The sequence below is a fragment of the Erpetoichthys calabaricus genome, chromosome 10, assembly GCF_900747795.2.
Source record: "Erpetoichthys calabaricus chromosome 10, fErpCal1.3, whole genome shotgun sequence".
NCBI classification, from domain to species: Eukaryota; Metazoa; Chordata; class Cladistia; order Polypteriformes; family Polypteridae; genus Erpetoichthys; species Erpetoichthys calabaricus.
This window is the reverse complement of record NC_041403.2, coordinates 68,461,573-68,488,956: the sequence shown is the minus strand read 5'-3', so window position 1 is coordinate 68,488,956 and position 27,384 is coordinate 68,461,573. Positions and strand designations below refer to the sequence as shown.

General features: G+C 36.8%; 1 protein-coding gene across 1 annotated transcript in view; it reads right to left on the bottom strand.

The window, feature by feature from the left end:
• hmcn1 (hemicentin 1) overlaps positions 1-27,384 on the bottom strand; it is a 281,768-nt gene that overhangs the window by 109,697 nt on the left and 144,687 nt on the right. The window contains exons 22-33 of the mRNA XM_028811373.2: positions 27,042-27,213; positions 23,254-23,381; positions 9,628-9,879; positions 9,187-9,282; positions 8,773-8,967; positions 8,547-8,677; positions 7,720-7,867; positions 7,502-7,628; positions 5,826-5,980; positions 1,694-1,972; positions 652-933; positions 399-507 (exon numbers count right to left, since the gene is read on the bottom strand). Coding sequence (XP_028667206.2) covers positions 399-507; positions 652-933; positions 1,694-1,972; positions 5,826-5,980; positions 7,502-7,628; positions 7,720-7,867; positions 8,547-8,677; positions 8,773-8,967; positions 9,187-9,282; positions 9,628-9,879; positions 23,254-23,381; positions 27,042-27,213 — 2,074 coding nt within the window. The remainder of the gene's footprint in view (positions 1-398; positions 508-651; positions 934-1,693; positions 1,973-5,825; positions 5,981-7,501; positions 7,629-7,719; positions 7,868-8,546; positions 8,678-8,772; positions 8,968-9,186; positions 9,283-9,627; positions 9,880-23,253; positions 23,382-27,041; positions 27,214-27,384) is intronic.

Below are 27,384 nucleotides of genomic sequence, written 5' to 3'. Positions count from 1 at the left end.
AATGCAGAGACCAAACATAGATGGTGTGCTGGTATATGTTAGGGCACACACCCATATTCACACTAGATCAAATTACAGTTGCCAGTCCACCTAAAGTGACCCTCTTTTGGACATGGGAGAAAAACTAGAATACAAGGAGAAAAATCCATCAGAGATCAGGAGAGCGTGTGAACTCATAAAGTGTGGTACCTGTGCCAGGATTAAAACTCAGGAGCTGCAACACTTCAGCACTAAACACTGCTCCACCATGCCCACTACCAAAATGAAATTGTTAATAATTAATTTCATGTAGGTCAAAAAAAGGCATATAAATAATTCCACTAGAAAACCATTAAAGAATGTTCCTTTTGCTGGAGTTCAAATACTTTATAGTGTATGTATTTAATGAATATGCTTACTTAATCTGTGGGGGTGGAGTTCCTTTAGCAAGGCAGTATAGTTCCAGAGGGCTATTAACAATAACTGTGGAATCTGTGGTCTCATCCAAGCGTTCCATACTCGGTGGTACTTAAACAATAAAAAAGAACACATCATTTCAGCAAACTTCTTAGAATATGTTGTTCATTATCTGCAAACAAAATCTACCAAATGAATAAATTTGTAAATGAAGTATAATTATTCAGAATGCTCTCTAATGAAGGCAAAACTTACCTAACACATTAACATTGTATGTAATTTGCTTTTCGCCAGCAACACTGGTAGCTACACATGTATAAGTCCCAGAATCAGACACAGCTGCATTCAATATTTCAAGTTTTCTCCCTCTTTGAATTATACGGATGTTGTCACTATTTTTTGCTGGCACTCCATCCTTCAACCAGGTTAGAGTCGGAGGTGGTTGTCCCCCTGCTTCACACTCCAGACTCAGAGGATTATTAACAACTACCTTCCGTTTCATGGGGATATCAGAGTCCCCTTCAATTGTAGGGGCAACTAGAAGATAACAGGTGTTATAACATTAATTCAACCCCATTCTGAGGCGGCATTTGCATACATATAACAGTTCTTACTAAACTGATAAGAGTACTTGTAAGTACCAATGATTTACAAAGTTTTAAATATTTAACAAGTATACAAGTCTTTGTGCTTATCATTATAATGCTCCTAACCTCTGGAAATTTAAATTAACTCAAAACTTGACAGCTAACAGCAAAGACAAACTCAGAAAATGTATGGACCATTGGGGATGTCTACAGTATTTAAACACTGTCAGATGTCCCCATAGTCAAAAAAGAAGAATTTCCTTAGCATTTTCTGAAGCTAATAGAATACCCCTCTTGAAGCTTATTATGAAGTTGCAGTCAAGGCAGTGATAAAATTAGAAGAATTATTGAAATGCAGAGGAATGACAGACAGAAAATCGGTTTAATCAAAGACTAAGAGATTAGGGGTGAGTTCTCCAAATTTTCCTAAAATATAAAGGAGTATCTATAGCAATGACTCAAAAGAAAACTATTCAACTAACGTGATTGAATCAACTACTATAATTCATTGTCTATTACAGTACACATTTTATTTGGATGACTTCAATTTCTTTGTTGTAATAAAATCATTACTTGATATATAAAGAAATTTTCTGCATTACTTTAATTTTGTCTTTGTGTGCATTACTCCTAATACTGCACATCTTATCTTATTGTTGTGTTACAGTGCAGATGCACATCATATAGTTTAAAAGTGCTTGAAATTTTACCAAGAATATCCAGCAAATATGTTTTCTCTGCACTTCCAGCTATACTGGTGGCTCGGCATGTGTAGCGGCCAGCATCAGAGAGCTGTGCTTCAAGAATCTGCAGGAAATGACCTCTGTCATTGTAGAGAACTTGATGACTTGCAATAAGGGGTTGTCGTTCTTTGTACCAAGTGATGGCTGGTACTGGCATCCCACGAGCCTCACACTCCAAAGACACAGGGGATTTGAGAAAAGCTGACAATTCAGTAGTAACATTTCCACCTTTAATGGTGGGTGGCACTACAACATAAAGAAAAGAAGTATGTTTATAATGTCTACCATTACATACGTACTGCACATTCCAAAAAGAATACAGAAAAATAAGATGATTATCTTCACTATTACTTTCAGTCCTACAAGTCTTCTGTTGTTAAAAAGATGCATCTTACTACATATGTCAGCGTTTTCCAAACTGGGAGGCGCGCCTCCCTAGGGAGGCGTGGACTAGTCTAAGGGGAGGCGCGAATATTAGCCAAGATTGACAAAAAAAAGTGCACGTGCAGCTAATACGATACGTAACATATAGGTACATATTAACTACTATGCTGCTGATGCTACCCTTACCCCGTAGCAAACAGTACGGTTCAGAAATATATCAGCACCGTAGGCCGTAGGGCTTGTATTGTCTATGCGCATACGCGAAAAGATTTGGCGGCTGCGTATTACTGCGTAAATATTCAGACGCGTTGTCGGACTTCTCACTTTCTTACCTACGATATCCACTCATTGCAAGGACAAACCACCAGCGGTATGACACGTAACTTGGCCGACCAGTAACTCTCCAAAAATCTAGACAATATCGACTTCAGTTTAGCTCAGCAGTGTTAGATTGTGTTTCTTATTTTATTTTGACGTACCTAATTACTCACTGATCACAATAGTAAGTAATTTAATTAAGTTTAATTTTTTTAAGAACAATAAATTAATTATCCTAATATTTTTAGAGAAATGGATAAGTTCTTGACTGGTTATAAGAGAAAATCCTCTAATAATGAAGAATCTGATGTTGGCACAAGTAGTAGGAATCAGGAAGGAAGAACTCCCAAGACAAGAAAATACAATTCGTCTTATTTATCGTTCGGATTTACAAGTGTTATTACTGATAATGTGGAAAAACCAATGTGTTTGTTTTGTTCGAAAGTTTTGGCTGCTGATAGTATGAGACCCGGAAAATTAAAACGGCACATTGAAACTATGCATTCTCAATACGTTGGCAAGTCCCAAGAATTTTTTCAAAGAAAATTGGATGAGTTCACTAAACAAAAGCAAACGTTCAAAAAAATAGTTCATATTCCATCAAATGCGTTACTAGCATCGTACTTGGTATCTTACAGAATCGCGAAGTGTAAAAAACCACACACAATAGGAGAAACATTAGTTTTGCCAGCAGCTATTGATATGGTCAAAACAATGTTTGGCGAATCATATGCAAAACAGTTGCGACAAATACCGCTTGCTGATAACACTGTTGGCAGAAGAATCGATGATATATCTGACGATCTTTGCGATCAATTAGTTTCTCAGATGCGCACTTCAAAATTCGCCTTACAAGTAGATGAAGCAACCGATGTAGCTAAAGACGCACATTTAATTGCATATGTTCGATATGTTGAAGAGAATAATATAATTGAAGATATATTATTTTGCAAACCCATTCCTGGCAAAGCCACATCCAGTGAAATTTTTAATATAATCGACAATTTTTTTGATGAGAACGGCATATTGTGGAATAATTGCATTGGGCTTTGTACAGACGGTGCACAGTCAATGTCAGGACACAAAACTGGCCTTCAAGCACTAATTAAAAGGAAAACACCCGATGTTCTCTGGACGCACTGCATGCTCCACAGAGCAGCTCTCGTATCAAAAAATATGAGTGAGGAACTTAACTACGTTTTTACAAAAGTAACGAAAGTTGTAAACTACATAAAAAACAGTCCATTAAAAGTTAGGTTATTTGCAAAGCTGTGTGAAGATATGGAAGCTGCTTACACCTCACTTTTGTATTATTGTGAAGTGCGCTGGCTATCTCGTGCAAAAGTGATTCAGAGGGTACTTGAACTCAAAGAAGAAATTGCAATTTTGCTCGAAGAAAATCATAATGAGGATGCAAATATGTTTAGGGATGATAATTTTATTATTAAACTTACCTATTTGGTGGAAATTTTTGGAAAATTGAGTGTTTTGAATAAATCGATGCAAGGGCCACAAATGCATTTATTGATTCAAAAAGATAAAGTGAAAGCATTCATTAAAAAAAATGGAGATATGGAAGACAAATTTGGAAAAAAAAATAGGTTCGACATGTTTCCACTTTTAAATTTATGCGCCCAAGTTAATATAGAAGCAAACAAAAATCTATTTGTTGAACACTTGGATGGTTTGTTAATTCATTTTTCGAATTATTTTGATGATCTTGATTTTACAAAATATGCGTGGATACAGAATCCATTTATCGACGAAGAAGATGACGAATTTGAATTAACAAGTATTGAGAAAGAAAACTTGATTGAACTATCTTGTGATACTTCTTTAAAACAAAAATTTCAGAATGTATCTCTGATTCAATTTTGGCTAGATATTAAGAGTGAATATAATATTTTGTCAAATAAAGCTTTAAAAGTATTGCTGCCGTTCGCAACATCTTATTTATGCGAAACAGGATTTTCTGCATTAGCTGCAATAAAATCGAAATATCGTGCTCGTTTGGTTGTAGAAAAGGAGCTTCGTGTAGCTGTCTCATCAATGACACCGAGATTTGATAAACTTTGCGCTAATAGGCAAGCACATCCATCTCATTAAGCGACAATAATAAAATATTGTTATTCGTTTTTTCTTGTTTATAAGAGTTTATCTTAATAAATTTTTTAGTACTAAAAATTTTTGTGTTTGTAGTATTTTATAAAATGGAAGAGAGGCGCCATATGATCAAATATTTTTAAGGGAGCCGTGATAAAATAAAGTTTGGAAACCACTGACATATGTTTTGATCTTAAGGGAAAATGTCCATTTGGAGGTACAGCAAATTGTTCAAAGATTTAGTAGCAATGTTTCTATTTTAACTTTGTAAATCCCGCTTTGGGAAAAGCATTTCTACGTAATAAATTATACACAAAGTACGCCCATGCAGCTATTTACTGAAACTATGCAATCCCACTTTTATTGTTTTGGAGAGCTGGAATCTACCCATCACTGCATCAGCCTATGACACACACAGCCCATTCAGAGTTCCCAATTAAGAAAGCAGACAGTCACCGCACAAGAGTGCAAAAATCACATAGACAGTGATCAAACAGAATTTGAACTAAGTTTGCTATAAACTTATATAGAGGGTATTGGTCTTAGTCTGTTTTTATTATTTGGATATTCTTCTTTTTAAGCCTGCATATGCTGGGTTCATGTCCAAGTGTCTGTTAATGTCGTTTTCCCATGATAGCCACAATTCAGCCTGCTCTCTGGCACTCTTAGTATTTGCCCTGAATCTTTTTTGCACCATGTCCCAGGTAACGTGTGTTCAGTTGAAGTTGTATGTGCAATGTTCTTGTATATGTGTTGGTAGTGTTTTATATGTTTGTCCCACATATACAGCTGGGTATCCATTACATGGCATACTGTACACTGTGTTTCATGTCTCTGCTGCACATTTCTTGCTTTTGGCATTAAAAAGAACTGTCTGCAGAGTGTTTTCCAGTTTATGTGCTACTTTAATGCCTAATCTGGAAAGGATGCGCACCGTGGTTTCTGATATGCCAAAGTGATTGGGTAGACTGGACCAGATACAATGGGAGATTGGGTTGGTGCCAATTATTTGCTGAGGTCTATAGGGTGGCTCCTATGTAAGTATTGTTTGATAAATGTTTTGGAGTAGCCATTTTATGTAAACAGAAGGAACAGATAACGTCTTTCATTCTTTTTAGTTTCCCTTGTATTGCAATGTGTGTTTACTCTATACTTATTTTGTGATTCAGTTTATATTTACTTCATGACTTATGTATTTATTTTATGACTGCATGTTTTAACATTAGTTGTGGTTAACTCTGATTAATTCCATACAATTATGTGATAATTAGCTAGATTTAGTATAATATCCTACCATAAACATTGAATTTGAAATCCTTGGTCTGCTTCCCAGCAGTGTTGCTCACAATACACTGGTAGAGGCCCTGGTCAATGATGCGAGTGGCTTTTATCTTTATTACTTGTCCTTTGTTCAGCACTTCAATATTTGGATCATCCAAAAACAGTGGTCTGGAAAGAAATATTTTTCATACATGAATGAATATATATGGACCAGATGTGAAGTAATCTGACACAAAGAAAGTGACTATTTCAACTTTATCAGAGCATATTTGCTTCTAACGTGGTTCAGATGAACAAATCTCCTTCACCATGTTTCACTTCTAAGGGAAGAGTTAACAACAGAACAGTATTTCTGAAGGTTTTCTTTCACATTACCTATACTCTAGGTGACCTACTACTATAGATGACTCCATTTGTTCTCCTGAATTCTATCCCTGATATGTTTATAATATCACCAATTAACATCTGAGAGGTGACAGCTGACATCTACTTTACCACAAAGTTAAAGAAGCCACATATATAAAAATGAATGTGATGTCATCAGAGAATGGACACAGTTATTAACAAATTGATGAATCCTTATTAATTACAACTTAATCGAAGTACATGTAGACAGAAATGTTTGAAATATTATAAAGAGAAAGAGAAAAAGTAACATATTTCAGTTATTAAGCCAACCAATATGTTTATAAATAAAAAGTAGAAATGAAAACTAATTCTTCAAAAACAAATTTCACTTTTTTACAACAAAAGGTAAATAGCATTTCACATCATTATTTACAATGTTTTGCATTAAAAAGTATTTAAATGGAATAAAATGGAATACTGTACTTGCATTATCTTAAGTTGCTTTTACAGTATATGAATGCACAAATACTGATAATGTATTTATTAAAAATAATGAAAATTTCATTTCTTTTGTACAGAAATGATAGAACCTTCCATTCATCCAGCCACTACTGAACTTCGTTAATCCATTTCATGGTTGCTGTGACTAAAGTCTATTCTAACATTATCATTGAGCATCAGCCCACACATATCAAATTTAAATTTGCCAATTCATCTAACATATACTCTTGCAGGGTCTTGGCTGATATTTAAAACTAAACCTGTAGTGGAATGAGGCAATAATGCTAAACACAGCACCACCATTTTCTGCATTGTAAGAACTAATAGTTCTTATTACATCATCAATGATATACTAATTGGTTTTCAAGTTTCACAGTTCCTTTCAACATTTAAAGTTGTACGATATTAAATATTTACTTTGTATGTACATTTTATTTATAGTTTTAATATTTCTGTGAAGTTGTTAGAGGAGGTTAATAATCCTTTTTTTTGTGCATGCAAATTAAGGACGTATAGTAACATCAGAAATAGCTGTATAAATATTGGCATACAATTACTTGTTATCTGAAGCTAATAATGCACAATTAGACAACTTTGCTTGACCTTATTAGTAAAAGCTACAGTCAGATTAACAACAGAAAACTCACACAAAGATAAAAAAAGCATTTACACTCCATACAAAAAGCATTCAGTTCACACTGAAACTCAGGATCATAAAGCTGAAAAAATTCAGGAACTACGTTCATAATATTGAATTTTTTTGATTTTAAACAACAGGTATACTGTTAGTAACTTTGTATCATAAGAAAATAAAAGACAACATTAGGCACATCTACACACTTGCTCTCTTTGAACCATTGAATTGACGGAAATGGCACTCCTTTGACTCTGCATTCCAAGACAGCAGCATGATTTAGGATCACAGAAATATCATTAGGTGAGCCAACACCCGCTATGCTGGGAGGAACTGAGAAAGCAAAATGAACAGACTGTTACATTCATCATCTGAAGTTTCATTGCAATTACATTTTAAACATCTGCAAGAACCCACAACTTACCTAGCACTTCCAGGATAATTTTTTTCTCTGTACTTCCTGCAATGTTAATGGCATTACAGGTGTATCTGGCAGCATCACCTGTGCCCACTTTCAACAATCTCAGTGTTTTACCATTGTTTAATATCTGAACATTGCTATTGCTGATAATCTGAAATAAATATCCCACTGATTAGCATAAAGCTTATAAAGAAGTGACAGCTTGTACAAAGTTGTAACTATCAGACAAAATATTACATAATGTTATGTTACATTAAAGAAAAGTATAGCTGACTCATGATAATTTTAAATCCCAACAATAAGATGAAACAGGCTAATGGCATTAAACCACAACTGCCATAAATCCTAGTTGTCTTCATGCTAAAGATTTGAATAATTTTCATTGGTGGTTTCGTAAAAAGAGGTTTGCAAATGTTCGTTAAAGCAACTATTTTGTATTGCCAGCTTACCACCTCCTCTTATAGTTCTTTTGAAGATACAGAGGAATGCATTACTTTTTGCCAGTACACTTTACATGAGTTTTCTGTTATTTATATTTTTTAAATGTATAAGTATGTTTGACCATGCAAATGTCGAAGTGTGCTGGCACATCACTGTTTCCAAAGAAACTTACACCTTATGTGTCTGATGAATACAGATAGAAACCGGAAGCACTTTTCTCTGTTACTCTGCGTGAGCAAGTACATCTCACTTAATCTAAATAAGTTCATACTTTTAGTTATTTCTAAAAGCTTTCTTTATTAACAGACCTACTAATTAAATGATTTATATTATTTAATCTTTGAGACCACACTTGTCCATTTGTGCAACAAAATAAAGCATACACTTACAGGCACATTGTCTTTGAACCAGCTAATAAGGGGAAGTGGATTTCCTGTGGCATCACAGAACAGACTGACAGGTTGGTTCACCACAGCTGATACATTAGAAGGCTTTTCATTATCCACGATATTAGGAGGAACTGTACAATTAAAGCAAGATTCCTATCTCAGTTAAGGTTAATTTATCTTAGTGTTACTACTGTAAAGCATCTTGCAAGCTCATACAGCACATTACCATGTACTTTAAGTTGGTACTTCCTCTCAGTAGATCCTGCATCATTGACAGCCACACAAACATATTCTCCATTATCAAGAGGTGACAGTGAAGCAATAATTAGCAGAGTGCCATCTTCCAAGATTGATACACCTGGTTCATTTCCTGTCAATTCCTTGCCATTCCGCTGCCACCTAATGACAGGCGTGGGGTTGCCTAGTAGAAATGCCACAAAAAGCAGCTGAATGTCAGAACAAGTAATGTAAGGATGGGTAGCTTTAATATTCATAATAATGTTCTTTACTTTCTTATAAACGTTTTCACAGAAGATACAAAACATTATTTACAGAAACCTATAGCTAGAAACATGCAATTTTTCTGGTTTTAAAAAAAATTAAATGAAAAAGCATTTATTTCTGCTCTAATTTTCTTTACCTTTTGCTGGGCACGGAAATGCAATGCGTTGATTAGCTATTCTTTCTTGGAATGGTGTATTATATGGAGGATCAAGTTCTTCGACAACTGGGGGAACTGGAAAAAGAGCAGAAGGTAGTCAGCAATTATAAATGAAAAAAAGCACACACCATAAGTTAGAATCAATTAGCACTGTAATATGGATTTACCAATTTACACCATTTTTATGGTGAAGGCCAATAATTGCTCTTTTATTGTTGAAAAGCCAATATGACATAATTTAATTTGCGATTCATTTATTAAAATAGTTTTTCTCTTCTTTTAACTGAAGAGTGGTTATAAAATAAAATAAACAGACAAATCAACAGAAGAGTACTAGAAGGTTTAGAAACCATTGAATCTTCATGTTGATATTGTCATTAATATAGTGATACAAAACAGCAAGTAATAGAAAAAATCTACCTTGAACAAGCAGATGGATCTCTGCTTCATCCTGTCCTGCCACATTTCTGGCCACACACTTGTAGAAGCCGGCATCAGACAAAGTGACTTCTTTAATTGTCAGAATTCCATCTTCTGCTACACCAAATTCTTTCTTATCCTTCAACCAACGTATCACTGGAAGAGGCAGGCCCTGTGCAATGCAGGGGATGTCTACTTTGTGGCCAACAAGAACCTTGATCACTCTGGGTCCAGCTTGGATTTTTGGGGCAACTAAATATTCAGAAAGGGTACCATTCTATTAATGTATTTTCAAGATTTTTTTCCTAAAGAATGAGTTATTTTTAAGATCAGTACTTAGCTTTTAATCCTAACTTGGAATGCATGGAAAGAACAAGGAATGCATTCCTGTAAGATTCAGAGATATGTAAAATCCATTAGTGTTAAGCATGCATGGAATTTCCATTAGTTTGCAAAGACAAGTTTTACATGAGGGCGCATTTTGTTCATCTACTCCTCCATGTGCTACACTGTTCAGTGCCAAGTGATTTGTTTCAAAGTACAGGAAAATATTGTTTTTCATATATATAAAACAGTCATGTTGTTTTAAACACACATTAATTACCATTAATACCATTTCAAAATAAACATAGAGATACAGTATGTGTCAGATAACATGACTAATAATCCATTAATATTCTAAGAATAGTTGAAAACAAATATTAAGTAGTATCTCTGTCAATTACTATAAACAAAAACATAATAAATACCAAGCTAAGTTTCATATCCACCTCCTACTTGCCCACAGTGTGCAAGCGTGAGCATGGAAACTAACAAGTTTGTAAACAAGTTTTTGGGTAATGTAATACCAGAGTTAGTTCTCAATATGTCTTTAACATAAAATAGTTTAACCTAAGAAATAATTAATTTTACAAATGTACATATAAGCCTGATTCCTTAGTCCCAAGTCATTGGTTCAAAAAATCACCTGGACTAATTCTTTTTATATCTGCATATGTTTTACTCTGTGCACTCCAATTTTGCTCCCATCAACTTTAAATTGTCTCTATTTGAATGAGTTTAGGTGTGTGTGAGTGAGTGTGGCATGTGATGGACTGGTGCACCATCCAGGCATAGCTCCTGAATTGCTTCCAGCTCTGTCACAAAAGGCTCCTGTCCCTTTGACCATGAACTGGATGAAATAGTGGATATATGAAAATGCATATCTATCAACACTTAATACACTGTCATCTAACTTGCTTAATTATCTATTTTTATTTCCCATCTGTTCATTGATGTCCCACTGTGGAATATAAAGAAAATTCAGACTTCTATTGTTTTCGCTTTGAGTTTAACAAGCCAAAATAATTTTGTAAAAGATAAACTTCAGATAAGACAGAATGTACCAAATAAACAACACTGTGTGTGAAGTGATTTAAACATTACAATACCCTCTTTCTTCATTCACAAAATTTGTATAAGAGTATGTCAAATATATATTCGGCAAAGAGGTGTGGGAATGCAGATGCTGCTAGAGTCAGGGCAAAAACTCAGTGGCAGGATGAAGAAGCCAGGGTTATGAGGGAGAGAGAAAAGGTGCATTGTGGTACATGGTAAGTGGCCAAGTGGGCAGGGCCACTCCAGCAAGTATATAGGTTTTTCAGAAAGGCCAGAGAGACAGCAATTTTTTATTGCACTATAAGTTGTCACTTGTGTTTTCATGCATCATTTGCTGAATTTTACAATTGTGAAGGACAGCCGGGTCCCATGCCCGGCAGGGAACGCCCCTGCTGCATTTGTTCCGGGGGAGCCACCATGCGCAGCTCAATACCTCCCCCGGGACGCTTGGTGGCAGCCTCCCTGGCGGACGGTGATCCCCCAACCTGTTGCATGACTCCATGGGAGATGAAGTCCTCCACAGCCTGGCTGGGGGCTCGGGTGGCCGCTAGGGGGAGCTGCATGGAGTCAGCAGCCAGGCTGAACGAATCTTCAATCCCACCTGGAAGAGCAATTAGGACCAGGTGGTCAAGCACCTGGAACGCTTCCGGGTGGGCTATAAAAAGGGCCAGCCACCACCACTCAAAGAGCCAGGGTTGGGAGGAGGAGGACTAAGCTTGAGGAGGAGTGGTGGGAGAGGAGAAAGGATTGTTGCTGTGTTGGACTTGTACTTTATGGGACTGTGTATTGCCTGTGGGTCAGGGGGAAGACGTGCGCCCACGGGTGAAGAAAAATAAAAAGTCCATTGGTTTATTACGTGCCTCTGTGTCCTTCTGTGTCGGGTCAGGCACCTATATAGCACCTTGTTACACAACACACCATATGAACATGTCTTTTACAGAATGGGCTGGATTAGTATAATTGATGGAAATGATTGCTTGCCCTCAATATTTTTTTTAACCTGCAAATCTCACAAAAAAGCCAAATGGCACCACCAAACACAATGTAATATAACAAAATATATTAATTGGAATATTTTATACAATTATTTGTAAACATAAGTAATCATTTGCATTAAAAATATAATCCTATATGAATGCAACCCTCCAAACCATAAACCTAGACTGAAATCTTTTATAAAAGGTACATTAACAACCCATATATGTCAATGTCATCCCTCTTTTAGCATAAACTTTCTGGATAAAAAAATCATCCACAAACACCACCTCACACACCACTCACCCTCCCCAGACACTTCAGATTGCTATCAAATTGTTAATTTCATGTTTATGAGGGCAGCTAATAAACACTTCTTTTGGGAACAAATGAGAAAAATGGCTGTGATACAGAAGTTTAAATGAAAACATCTTACATGTTTTAATGTCTCTGTTACCGAGATTTACAGTATGTTATATTGTAGCCTTCTGGACATTTCATGACTGACCAAGCATGTCACTGAAAGTATAATTTAACTGCTACACATATTTAGATGGGCCACAGAAAATGGTCTCTTTCTCACAATGTCAAACAGTGAATTGGGCCACAAACACTGATTAAGGATACACATGGAAGAGAAAAGCATAAGCAAAGTAAACTCTTATGATGTTCTTTCTCAAAAATGTACTGAATACAAAATGAGGCGTAAACCTCTCAAACAGAGTCTCAGACATTCCTGTCTGCAGGCTTCAAACACAGAAAAAGCCCAAATGATGCCTTACCTCCCAAATCAAGCCTTGGCTTTTTTAAGGTCTAGTATCCTAGATGGGCCTTTCCACAACCTATAATACATAAACAGGGGAAAGTCCAGACTCCAAACCAGGGGTTCCCAACCTGGGATGGCATTTCAGGGGGTGAGACAAAGAAAAAGGCTGAGTTACGATTTGTGAGGTGCGTTGTCCAACTTTATTGTGGTGCAACTTATGTCTTGCAGCGTGCCATCATTTAAAGTTCATTTATTAGTTAGTACTCCTCTAATTTGATATAGCAAGAATCAAGAATTACACATGCAATTGTCACCTGTGAATGAGCTACAGAAATGTATTTTCTCATGGGTTCCTTGCTGTGGGCAGGAGCATTGGTAATGGCAAATAACGTTTTATGAGAATGTAGTTTGGGCCTTGAAATGATGGGTGGTTTCTGGTATTGATTTCTGTGCAAGCCCTGATTATGAAACATTACTGACTTCAAGGTTTGATTGACTTTTTTGCCAGGGTGGACAAGGGGAATTGAATTGGATGCAACACAAACTGCTTACACTCAGCCCATCTCTCCTGCTGGCGGTCCTGCCACTAGAGAAACAATTTTAACTGTGTGGCAGATCTATTTTTGAACTGCAGTACAGGTGTTATTGGGGGACATTGCATGCTAGCTGTGTTTAGTGGTACTCTGGCACCCGTTGCTTCATGGGGGTCTTCAATCCCGAAAACACCTCAATTGTTGATCATCTGTAATTTCCTAAAGGGCAGTTGATGCTTTGCTTTGGATGCTCTGGATGCTTTGCATCCACCCCGACTGCTGGATCATCAATCGAGAGTCTAAGCTTCACGGGGAACACATTTACAAGATTATTAAGATTTATAAAGACAAATTGCTCAAGTTGTATTTAAATTTTATCCACTGAGTTAAAAGTTTATTTTTTGAGTTTAATGTGTTCATTGTACTGTTACTTGTACTGTTACTGTTAAGTACTGTTCAATTTGTGGTTCAAAAATTTGAAAATTTGACTACTTCATAGCCAAATGTGATATTACTTTTGTAGGGGGTGTAAATATAAATCAAACATTTTCTAGGGGAGTAGGACATAGAAAAGGCTGGAAACCACTACTCTAAACAATCCTTAATAATTCTTAAGTAATACTCAAAGTGGAGAAGATGAAACCATAAAAACCTCTGATCCAAAAATGATCCAACAAGGGACTTTGAATTTTTTTAAATTTAATAACGATATACTAGCGAAAGCAAAACATAAGCAAAACATGAGCAAAAGGACGTGCCTAAAAAAACACCTCTGGGCAAATATAACCAATCAAGTTTATCAAATTCTTAATTCGTCCAAATTCATCCCCAAAACTTAGCAAAACATTAAGTAAACAAGAAATATCAAATCTAAAGCTGTTCTGGAGAATCTGGCTCGCCTGGAATATTTAGGCTGAGGGCGGATCTCCAGCAATAATAACAGGGTGGACCATCCCCCTAAAACTTTATGTAAAGGTGACAGGGCAAACACCAAAATGTATTAACTGTAATGAGCCTGAGTCTCCAAAAATTATGAGGAAGAAGATGCGATCAGGAAATTAACATCAGGCAGACAGGTAGTGAGGAGAGATTGTCAAAACTAGCATATAGGACACAAGGGCAAACAGAGAATCAAAGTCAAGAAACAAAAGTTCATACGGAAATACTGTAGAACCTATCATTTAGCAAGCTTGAAAGAAATGAACTGCATTAAAATGTATTTTGTGATTGAAGTGCTACATGGCAGCGGCACTCTATTTACAACGGATGTTCCACTGACATCACCAATAAGCTAAAAGCGGGCCTTTGAGGCATGAATAAAAGAATGAAAAAAAAATCAATTAACATATTTTGACAATTGTTATTATCAAACTAATGCAAAAATAAATATAATACATAGATACTAGATAATTAATAAAACAGTACTCAAAATAAGAAGGTTTGATTTTGAAGAAGGTTTAGTGAGTAAGAGAAACAAAATTGATATTTTGTGGCTGCAGATATTTTGCTTGGAAAGCCACAGTGGACCACTTTTTGCTGCAAATTTTGCTCAAACAAGTGATGATGAACTGTAATTGAGCTCAGAAACTTTAGACACAGATGTCTTATACAGGGCAGCACCATGACACCCTGTGAGCAGCACCATGATATTTTGTTTTGTTTGGTTTATACTTATGAGTATTTGTCTAAGTTTACATACATTTTCTTTTAGTTTATTTCAGTGTATAACTCAAATTATAACACCGACAAGAAAAAATGTTTTGCACATGATTTTTATGATCCATCCACCTGAACAGTGAAGACACCATCCATGCATCATTCTGACTACAAGCTCCCTCTCTCTACTCTCGTTCTCCCACACAGATATTTCCTAGGGCAGTGCTTTTCAAACACTGGGATGACACCCACTCAAGTTGCAACTGTTTATGATGGTAGTTGGTTAGGCATCACTTGACTCCTTACATCCCCAAGAATCTCACATAATTCACCTAGGAGAACTCCCACTTGCCTACTGTGCTTGTGCTCAATTTACAAAGAGAGAATCTGACAATCGTGCTCGATTCACCAAAGGGGACCCCCTCTACATTTTAGTAGGTCGCAAAGACATGGGAAAAAGTGGACTGATACACCAAAAGGTTGACAAACACTGTCCTAGGGTGCTATTCTTTGGGGATTTACATCCAGACTTAATTATTATTCACTAATAATTATTCAGAAATAGTATTCATACATACATTCATACATAAATATTCTATATTCTAGCAATATTATTTTTAAGAGGGCACCTGTCATGGATAGATTGTCACTTCTTTTCCACAGGGTTAATGGCTTAGGACAGACGACCCCAGTAGTAAGCAGCGTGTCAAGGTGTTACACATTGTTAGTAAGTGGCAATAACCAAGTTCTATCAGACTCCAATGTCAAGGGGACACCTTTGGACAATTAGGGACACCCTCTAGTCTATTCAAGCCTAAGACAGCAAGTCCTTAAGTGGAGTACTAGGAATGTATAGGCTGATCAGGCATCACTCATGATCAGTGCTTATATGTATGTATATATATAATGCAAATATGATTGTGTGTGTGTGTGTGTGGGTGTGCATGCGTGTGTATGTTAGGGTTAAGGTGTGCCAGAGTGTGACCCGACAAATGCGCGATGGACAAATGCGCGCCGACAAATGCGCGACGACAAAACTGTGAACTGATTTTCGACAAATGTGCGCTGACAAAATCACGAAAATAAAAATCTCTGTATCAACAAGCTGTGGAAAGCCTATTGAGTGTGCTGACCCATTAATATGTAGCCAGGTATCATGTAATATATAGCAAAATGTTTTATTTCTCATATCTCATAATATTGACATCTAAATTAAGTTTTACAAACCATATTTAAGTAGAACTTTTTATACTTTTATACTACTAATTATCGTGCATTTGTCGGGCGTGCATTTGTCGGCACGATTTTGATGTCGCGATTTTGTCGGCATGCATTTGTCTATCGCGCATTTGTCGGTGAACCGTGCCAGAGTAGGACATTCATAATAAACCAGGCGAGTCCCACTTATGGCATGATAATACAACTAGTGTCAGAACTATCCTACCATAAATAGAATGTAAAGAATGTCAGCAAGCTAAGCGGCCCAAGTTACAAAGCTAATCAATATTTAAAAAAAGATACATGTTCCATCTAGTATGCGAAAAATGTACTGTATAATCATTTCAGGTTTATATAAAATCACAGATGTTAAAACAAGATTCCAAAAGTATCATTCTTCTTAAACTCAATTCTCATTTGAAATCACTTAATGGCCAGCATTCAACATTTTCATGGTTGAAATAAACAGGTGCTTCTTACTTTATAAGGGTGGATGTTCTGCCAGTATATGCTTAAGATGACATTACTGCACTCACTGAATGATTTGCTATCAGAAAACCCCTTTTTATATTTAGTAACACATGTTTATTAGATTGTCTACATATTCACAATTTCCACTATTTTCCTTAAACTTTCAAAAATGAACAGCTGTATAACTACTTCTTACATATTTGTGTTTCACATAAAAATATCTTTCAACAGATATCCCAAAATCAGATGTAAAACTGGAAATACAATATAATAAAGGAAATAGCTTTTTCTTATAATTTGCTCCTTTTGTTCTTTCTTAACATGTGTGCTGACAATATAGAGGATCATCTAAAAGACCAGTATACTTTTTGAGGTATCATTGTTATAGAACACAAAAATAAAAAAAAACTTAGCTGCTTTTACTCTGACAGAGTAAATACTTGGGAGATGAACTGACTAGCACACTACACATGCATCTTTTTTTAATTAAATAAAGAACTTAAAGTGCCAAAAAAATCACAAAGTTCTGCTCACACCGGGGTCAATTATAAGGTCAATGTTGTCACATATACACTTAATTGCATGTGGGGAGCAAACCAGCCCAACTTGCTGCCAGTCCCAAAACCTGGGTAAATAGAGAGGTTTAGAAACAGTAACAGCATCTGGTTGTAAAAGTTTAACCAAAGTGTTCAATATCAACATGCAACACGTCTCCACTCTCCAGCGCCATGTCTGTGGAAATGATGGAGTTACAAACAAGAGTACCCATGTGGAAACTGGAAGGTGGCAGAAATTCCACATGGACCACACTGAGAGTGATTTGAAACTAGTAAACTATCAGTGAAGTAGCAGCGGTAAACACTGCGCTACTATTGCATCACAAAAAATATTTAAACACATCGCTTCAGCAGTAATAACTCTGATAAACAATGTATCAGCACTGATAAAATGTAGAGATTTTACATCTTTTACTGGAAATAATTAAGACATATTGCATCCCCAACCAGTCCCCATGCTGCCGCACAGTGCAAAGTTGGTTTTCTTCTGTTGCCCATTGCTGTCCAGATAACCTGAACTAGAAGAGCAGGGATAGATAAGAATGAAAAATTAAATGTTAGACAATTACTTGTAGTGCATTGTCTTGTCTGATGTCAGTAATCACTTAATTCGCTGAAGGAAAACTGAAATCCCTTAATAACCAACCAACTGATATCTTTGTAACCTGAGAAAAAATGGTACTTTGTAAATAAAATTTGGTGTTATAAAAAATAAAATCGATACCTAGGATGGAGTTCATACACACTAACGGTGGATAGGAAGAGAAGTTGAGTCACAGAGAGACCATGAAGCAGATTGAAAGGACTGATGTTACGTTTTGAGGAAGTTGCTTGACTGAGCTGAGAGCTGATAATTATCCAAAGCAAACTCAATATGCATGTTGAGGTTTCAAGGAGGAATGTAGATACCTGTATGTTCAAACTGAAGTGTTGTTGGAAAGGAACTAAGTCATGAGTATTTGTGATGGTGTGAACTGTGTCCATGCTACCGAGTCCTTCTGGGGAGCCTCTTGAACCTGCTACCACCAATAATGTACCTGAGGGATGAGCCAGCAGGTGAGGATACACCATACAAAGCAAAGGGGTAGGTGCAAAAGTGCTCCATTGCTTTTATTAAAAACAATCAAAATCAAACAGTGTTCAAAAGTGCAGTGCTCTAAAAAATAATAAAAAAATAACCCAATAAAAGGTGAAAGTGGAGGTTAAATGATAATGAAATAATGAAATAAATAAACCTTTAAAACAAGGTTAAAAAACAGTGTTAGGAAGCTGTCCATAAAAACTTGAGTCCTAGTGCACTCCTTTAAAAACAGACGTATCCTTAGCCTCACCCAATACAGCCTCTTGCAGCCATGGAGGTGCCTTTTGTGTCTCCGGCAGAACACTACGCCAAGCCTCCAACTCCCGATGCCAGGCTCATGTCCCTGCAGTCCATGGCTCCCCTGCAGGACACCTGAGCCTTCCAATTACCCTGCAGCCACGCTGCCTCTCCACGACTTTATGTGGTGAGTCACTTCAACTGTGCACCACCATAGTCACTCCAGCTCCTAGGTCATTCAGCCAAAGTGACCTCCTTCAGTCCCTGGGCATCAGCCATATGCTTCTTCGAGGGACTTCCAGACAGCTGCCTGCCTTCTCTCTTCCTTATATGCCTCCGTAGGTGCAGCGTCCCAATGGCGCAACTCAGGAAACTGATTGGCAAATGAATCGGCCAATTTTTTTAAGCCACGGACCAGCTATACCACAGTACCACAGTATTGTGTGAAAGAAGCAATTGATGCAAAGGAGAAATCTGTACAAGTTCCACAGTGTACTTAACAATAAGAGAAGCTGCAAAGTGGCATTTGTCCAGGGTCTTTCTGTTATGCATTAGAACAGCACCCAGGCTTGTAACAAGAATTGTTAAGTATCATATGGAGGGCCATACTGTATATGGAATTGTCTCTGTAAATCTGAATTTAAAAGCAACTGTTTATTGTCATGTGTATGTGTAAATAATTTGTTACAGTGATATTTTATTTACATATTATGCAGCTGCTAATTCTTCGAGAAACAATACTCAGTCATTTAAAATACAAATACCAGTTTTTAACATGCAGCATTAACATAACTTGTAAGAAACATCATTTTCCATCTTAATACAGGGTTTAGAGGGTTGGTCGATTTTCATTAACTGAGTGGCCAAATATTGTGTCTTCTGCTTCATATCTAAATGCAACAGCAATGTACAAATGTCTAATACTTGTTTCTAATCATAACTATTTGCAGATTTGGTTTGGGTTGCAGTTCGTAAATTGGGTTCATTCTGGTTGTGGTTTCTATGAACTCTTACTTGCAGGCCACAGTTCGGGTGTGGTTTAATAGATGTGGGTACGGATCAGATCTGGTTCTTAAAAACTGGACCCATGTTGAACTCTGCTGTGGAGTAGCTTACTTTTTTTTATCTTGCACATAACCAAAAACAATGAATGCATTCACTTCTCTCTCCCTCCTGCTCCTTCTATCTAACATGTCACTGGTATTTTCCTCCTATCAATGACCCTTGCTCCAGACGATCACCCAACTCTATACTCAATTAGACCTCTGCCTCAAGATGGCTTGTAACCAACTCTCACTATTACATCAGCCCAAGACTGGGTATTGCTGTGCTACTTTTAGAATGGGACACCAGGCTAGAACTTCCTCTCATATCTCCTAATGTTTGTTGTGTTACTTGGGTAGACGTGCCGTTCATTCTGATGAAGGGGGCGGGCTCCTAGTAGATCACAGAGGAGTGGAGACTTCCTATCAGTCCTTTTTGGATTCACCCTTGAATGAGCAGTTGACTTGTATCTGTGTTACCTCCTTGCAGACAGGAAATCTTGCAGACTCTTCAACAGTGAATATTGCTTTCAGCTAACACTGGCATCTGCCAGAACACTTGCTCTCCAGGGTCCTGAAAGCACATTGCATGTGTCTACTTCAGCAAAAACTCTCTCATCTAGGCTAGTGCTCCTGTCGTTTTGCCTTCTTGGGTTGCCAGTACACACACAACACTTACTGAAATGAAGCAACCTCTGTGATGCCACATATGTAAGTCTAGTTGTTCACTCCTTGCCAGTGCAAATCTCTGTCACTTCCAGAGATGTCATATGAGAACATTCTCTACCCTTTAGTACTTAATTCAATAGGATATAAAGAATGTGAGAATGCATGCACTTTTTAAATTTACAAAAGGTTTTTTTTTTCTTGTGATAATATAAACTAAAAAGTACAATGTGACATTTGCAAAAATATTAAAACTAAATACATTTATGAACACCACAGGAACCTTTATAAGAAAACCTAGCTTGTAGGGTTTGTGAACTACACTGGTGAAAATGTGTTATTGCATGTTGTGTAGCTTTGGTATAATGTGTTACCTATAGTAAACCATCAATGAAAAGTTTGCACACTACCCTGCTCTACTACTGTTTAATATCATTATATGACAAAAAAATGGTCTCCTATGAGAAATGACTACTAGTTAAGAGAACTTCACATTCAATCTACAAATTATCACATATTTACTTATACATGTCAGTGATGTCCACGTTTCCTTTGTAATATTAATAAGGATTTAGTCTCTTCTTGTATAATTCATATGTAAAGTGTCTGGAGTTATTCTACATGCATAACACATAGATTATATGAACAAGAATGTATTATCCACACTAAAAATTCTAGGAGGATACTGTAAAAAGTTGAAGAGAAAAATATACTAAGGCTGTCACAATGAACAATTTTAATACTGTGGATAAGCCAATCTATTAAGAGATATGGGTTGATGACCATTGAGGTAGCCACAGATTTATATTTTTTCCATGACTTATGTTTGTTCAATCAGATAATGTTGCATGAATGAAAAGAATTAAAATACACTCTAATATTGCAGTTTGATGCAGACTCATACTTGAGTTTTAGGATTGTGTGATTGTGGTGCTCCTGCCATCTGCTGTTTCCTTTCTTGGCTGCCCTACAATGCTCTTGTTGCCCAGATTTTCTATGGATCTTATTCAACTCCACATACTCATCTGACTCATCCACTGCCTACACATTTACAATACCAGCTCTACTTCACCCCTCACCTGAAAAAAGAGGCAACACATTCTGCCTCCCTTTCCCCAACACTCACCAGAAGCCACATACCCAGACCAATTAACTTTAGCAGCAGAGAAGCACCTCCTGTTTGAATTTAGGTGCTTTCTGTCTGTGTCCCTCTTCCACTCTCTACAATACCTTCTTTCGTGGCCCTGTTGCTAACTCCAATGATTTTACTGTGTGTCATTTCTTTTTTCCAGCTTCATGTGGTAAAGTGAGGTCCATGGGGTTGGCATAGTTTTAAATAAATAATGGCCAGACTTGCATCGTCTGGGAGGGGATGGTAGCGTGGTGAGTGCAGTTCCCATGCACAATGCAGGAGCAGATGGCCCTGCACTTGGTGCACAGGTACAGGATCGCCCATGACCCTAATTGGCACCAAGAGTTGCTGATTACTGCAGCTGTGCCACGTACCCGCTTTAAAAGGAAAGTGCAAGTGCAAGATACATATATAGAGACAGAGAGAGAGAAAAATAAGAATAAAATGAAAAAGGCTGATCGGAAAAAAAGGAGGTTGAAAGATGGAGAGAGAAAAATGCCAGGAGCAGGGGAGAGATACAGTGCAAGTGAACAGCCAGGAAGAGGTCCTCGAATCTTTCAAACGGCGCTCAGGGGCTGATAGCCACTCCAGTTGAGTAACCTGGGATCTGGAGTGGCCAAAGCTCTGCTCAGTTGTAGCGACTCACCAGAGAGAGGCAGTGCAGCTGCAGGCGAGTGAGAGACTCTTTAGAGACATCCTGCATGTGGTGCCATGGACCACAGGGGCACAAGCCTGGGTGCTCTGTTGGGAGACAGAGACAGCTACAGGGGCCCTAGTGTAGCAGCAGTAATGAAGGTGGGCTGAACTGCCGGTCAGCCACCTCCTTGGTTGCAACGACCCACCCTGGGTTAAGCAAAGAAGAAGTCTGTTTTTAAGGACTGCACCAGGGCTCATGGTTTTTAGGGACATTTTCCTGCCATGTTTTTAATCTCATTTTAAAAGGATTATTTATTTGATTGTTTTAACTTCCACTATCACCTCATTTTATTGGATTATTTATTTATTGGACATTTTTAAAAGCACTACACTATTGTTTTGAACACTGTTTTGTTTTGACTGTTTTTAATAAAAGCACTGAGCACCTTTACACTATCCCCTTGCTTGTTGTGTTTGCCCTCATCTGTCCAGCTTATCCCAGTCATGGCTATCGGCGTTGGAGAGTTGAGGAGGCTCCTGTTGGGATGCAGTAGCGTGGGGCAGATCCACACCATCACAGATGGTGTCAGCGTTGAGATGAGGTGGCAATGGGGTCTGAAGAACTGGAGACAGAGCAGCAAGTGGGATAGGTGACTGACTTTAAAGAACCCATAGGACTCAAGCCAGAAAAGGATGTTTTAAGAACTTTCAACTTTTAATGGACTGATTATTTGTTTAGTTTTATGTCTGTTTTAAAAGTTCTTAAGCTTTTAATGTCCTGTTTTATGAAGGGGGCTTGGGTTTCCATTTTAGGGGGCTTGTTTTAGTGCTTTTATTTATTTGGTTTTAGTGCAGTGTAGGGCCACCATATGTATAATGTGCATGTCAGTTTCTAAAGATATCGATTTACATTTTGGCGACATACTAGGGAAATTATAGTCATTACTTTATATAAATATTAATATAACTACAGTACGCATGAAATAACTAAGCACTCACATAAAGTAATTTCCAGTTCTACAACAATCAACAATTAACAACTATTCTGTGTGAGGATGGTGCATGGCCAATACTAAGGTGCTTTAGCCAATTGGTTCTTGAATTTGCACCATAAAATAACACTTTTATGCATATAAAAATGAACACAATATTTTTTTCTTGAAATAATTCAAACTACTTAAAAGGAATGGCCATTATTCAGTTTTATTCAGATTTAGAAAGTTATAGTAGTTTAAAGTAAAATTACTTTTTAGATATTTAAAATATAACATAACTTACCATTGACGTTGAGTTTTACTGCTTGTGTAACATTGCCAGCAATATTCGTTGCAACACACAAGTATAACCCACTGTCGGACAATCTTGTTTCAATAACCTTCATCGATCCCGATGAGAGTAAGGTATGTCTATAAATAAAAATATACATTTTTAAATTAGATTTTCAACAAGATTAAAGTGAAAACAAAAAACAGTAAATATAATATAAAAATAATATAAAATATAAGCAGTGCTGTTGTCAAGTAAAATACCTTAAAACATAAATGATAATGGAATATTACATTGTCAATAAAACTCTTATTTACTTTTCTTTATAGGTAGATGTTATATTTTCAAGACATTAATTATTTTGATAAAAGATGTATTCATTAGAAAATCATTTTAAAATCATATAGTATGGGAAGGCTTATTTTTTTTTTATCATTTTTGTGATCAATTTTTTTTTATTTCAGAACTAAACACACATTAAATTATAAGAAATTCAACCACTAAGATTGAATAGAAATAAAAAAATAAAAACAAAACAGAGCCTCTCACACTAGTGCCATATGAAAAATCCAATACTTATGGAAAAAAACAAAGAAAATCACGCATCGCCCACTCAAATCTGAAAGAAGAACACTAATGTGCATTACAACACATTCAGTCCATAACAAGTCTTGAGAAGTCAGAGCTTATCCTGATAGCATCAGGGATAACACAGTAGCCTGCAACTAACAGTGCCAGTCTACCACAGGAAATCCACAGAATGTAAACTTTAAATCTTGTAGTGAATATTAAGTCTACTCTTAGTATTTCAACTTAGCATACCACACGCACAAAGCAAAACAGGTGGGGCCATAAAGTATATTCATTTGAGATTTTCAAGTGTACTTGCTTCCATATGTTCATGATTAAGCTAGCTTCTGGGTGGAGTGAACAAATAACATATGGATTCCTAAAAGCATTAGATTGCCTACAACCTGCTGCCCCCAACTTCAGGCTTGGATTATGTAGCTCAGATAAACTGTTCACTGTTACTTACTTTTTTTTGCAGAAAATAAGTAGTACTTTGTTCAATTCTCGCACCAAGATTTATAGGATGTGTGAAGATTAAAAAGTGGAAAAGTCACTTGAGTATGAGGTTTTTCACCCACATGCATGTTTCCAAAGCACCGTTCAGTTAGTTTAAATGCTATTATTAAATTAAGCATGTGCCCTTAGAATTATTACTGCGCTGTTATGGTTTAAATTTTAATAGTGCCAAAGGCCTCCAGTATCACTGAAATGAAAAAAACAAAACAAAACATGGGCAATACTTATCCATTAGAATAAATAAGTATTATGGCCAAAAGAAAAAAAGGCTAGTCCAAAAGTGCTTAGAAATAAGAGCATGTGGACTGAGAGATGGAAAGACAAACTCAATACCTATCCAGCTTATCAAGAAATAATAATTAACCAGACAACTGTAAAATTATTGAAAACCATTTAATCATAAACAAAAATAAACTCCTAGTAAAGTAAAAATAATAATTACTCAAAAACCGATGAAGATGAGGAGGTCTTGGCAAAAAAAACAGAATAACAGAATGCAGTGCTTAGCCTTTTATTTCCTTTGAGTTCTTCAAGTGACTACATTAAAATTAGCAGTTATTCCTGAAAACTAATTGTCAGTTAGCAATTAGGCCAAATTATGCTTCATTCTTAATCCAAAAAATGAATAAAAAATGAAATGACTAAGGAGAGAATCTAAAGAAAAGGGAATAATAAACAAAAAAAATTTAAATCAAACAGAAGGATAACAATCACTGATCTGTGTTGTTCGCTCAAAGGAGATATGTGTTACTGAGTAAATGACCGTTTGTGGATATTTAATCAAAGGGAAATATTTGCCCTCCTAATAAACTTCTGAAAATAACAGAAACAGACCCATCTTTGACATTGTAGCGATAGCCAAAATGTACATCTTTAAATATTATCTGGGACATTAGCTTAGATTGTTGTGGCTGTAAAGGGAGACTGCCAAGAAATGGGTGAAGGATTAGCTTGCCTATGTTCTCCAAAACTTTATAACTTAATACAAAGACTGCAGTCCTCCAGAGTACTATTGCATTTAAATTTTCATTACACAGATGTTTTGATGTTCTTTCTTCCATTCCCATCTAGTAAAACTAGATTCATGTCTTATTATTTTTTATGTTAAAATGAAAAGTGGAGGCCTATCTGGCACAGACACTCAAAATTTAAACAGTTAAATTAAAAGCCTAAGCTTTTAGCCTCTACTTTGAAATGGGAGTGTGAGAGGAGATGCTGGTCCATTAAGATGCAGCTCAGGCAGGGGTAATTAAAATCTTTGCTGGTTTAGCTGGTCTTGGTCATTAGCTGCAAGTGGTATGTGACCAATGGAGTTTAAAAATCCAAGTACAAGTCATTAAAAGAAAAAACTTTTTAAATGAGCTGCATGTTTAGTAGTAAAACATTGTATTCCTATGACAAGAGAAACTCGAGCTCCACTTAGTCGCACCTACAAGATATTGATTGATCATTTATACTTAGATGGTCATAGATACTAAGTGGTCTTCTTAACTGAGATCACTGGGCTAGCAATAGTCTTTTCGTACCCTTTCATGTTAAATTTATTTGTAACCTACGTCTGTTCAGGCGGCATGGTGGCGCAGTGGTAGCGCTGCTGCCTCGTAGTAAGGAGACCTGGGTTCGCTGAGTTTGCATGTTCTCCCCGTGTTTGCATGGGTTTCCTCCGGGTGCTCCGGTTTTCTCCCACAGTCCAAAGACATGCAGGTTAGGTGCATTGGTGATCCTAAATTGTCCCTGGTGTGTGCTCTGCGGTGAATGGCACCCTGCCCGGGATTTGTTCCTGCCTTGCGCCCTGTGGTGGCTGGGATTTGCTCCAGCAGACCCCCGTGACCCGGTGTTAGGATATAGCGGGTTGGATGATGATTGACTGACTGACATGACTATGTTTGTTCAATGAAAAATGGAACTTCTGAGAAAGACATTTTATTTTAAACTTGAATTCTGATTATTGCCTGTGTGTATAGAAAGTTCTGAGTTAAGAGTTTTAGCCTGAATTCTTCCCTGAGGGAACTTGCTGAAAAAGTAGAGGTAACCCAATCATGCAAGTGAGTGTTTCCCCAGCAGCACTACTGCTAAAACACCAGGTTGTTAAGAACAGTCAAATGGAATATAACTCAGAGCACACATTTACTTGGGTTTTCTGCATAAACTGTAGAAGCAGTCAACTGTAACTGATTGTGGTACTCCTGGTAGCAGACAGAAGGAGAAGTTGAGCCTCGATCAGACAGGAAGCCAGTGAAGGCTAGTTTCCCTTCTCACTTCAGCTAAATATTAGGTGTTTGTTCAATTTTGTCAATGTTTAATAATAAAATGTATGCCACGTAGCACCTGGAAATCTATGTAGTGTTTTAGGCCCAATTAGCCTGAGTTCTTCAACAAAAGGAAATGTAAAGAAATTGGTCAATTAGGAAAACTGTAACTTTATTAAGATCTAGACAGTGCTGGTCATCTTGAACAGGAACACCACAAAGAATGCTGTTTACTGAAACCTCAGTGTCATGACCACAATGTACTCTACACAAACAAGCAAACTGTATGTCATATATTTTAGAAGTTTAAAGATGTTTCCTTTTCAAAAGCATCATAATGGTTACCAAAAATATGCACTTTCTTTAAAGCAACAATCTTTGCAATCATTTTCTTCATCACAGAATTTAACATACAAACTATTAAAGGTGATATATATTAAAGAATATTCTATATTAATAACTTGCCTGGGAGAGAAAGGGGAAATAAGTTGCATGTCTTTGGCCCAGGTAATGATTGGAGGTGGGATACTTTGAACCTCACAGGGCAGAATGACATCTTCTCCGGCTATTACTGAAATTTCCACTAGGTCATCTCCTTCTTCTTGTTTCCCATGCTGACCAGACACTCTTGGCTTCACTGTTGTTGGAATTTATCAGAGAATGGGAACAGTTCTTTAGATAAAACTTTTTTTAATGTAATTGTGCGCATTTAGTCAAGCCAAACTTTAAAATGGGAAATTATAAGCACAAATACTATATAAAGTAGTAGATAAAAGCTATAATCTGTTAATTTCAGAATGAACCGACT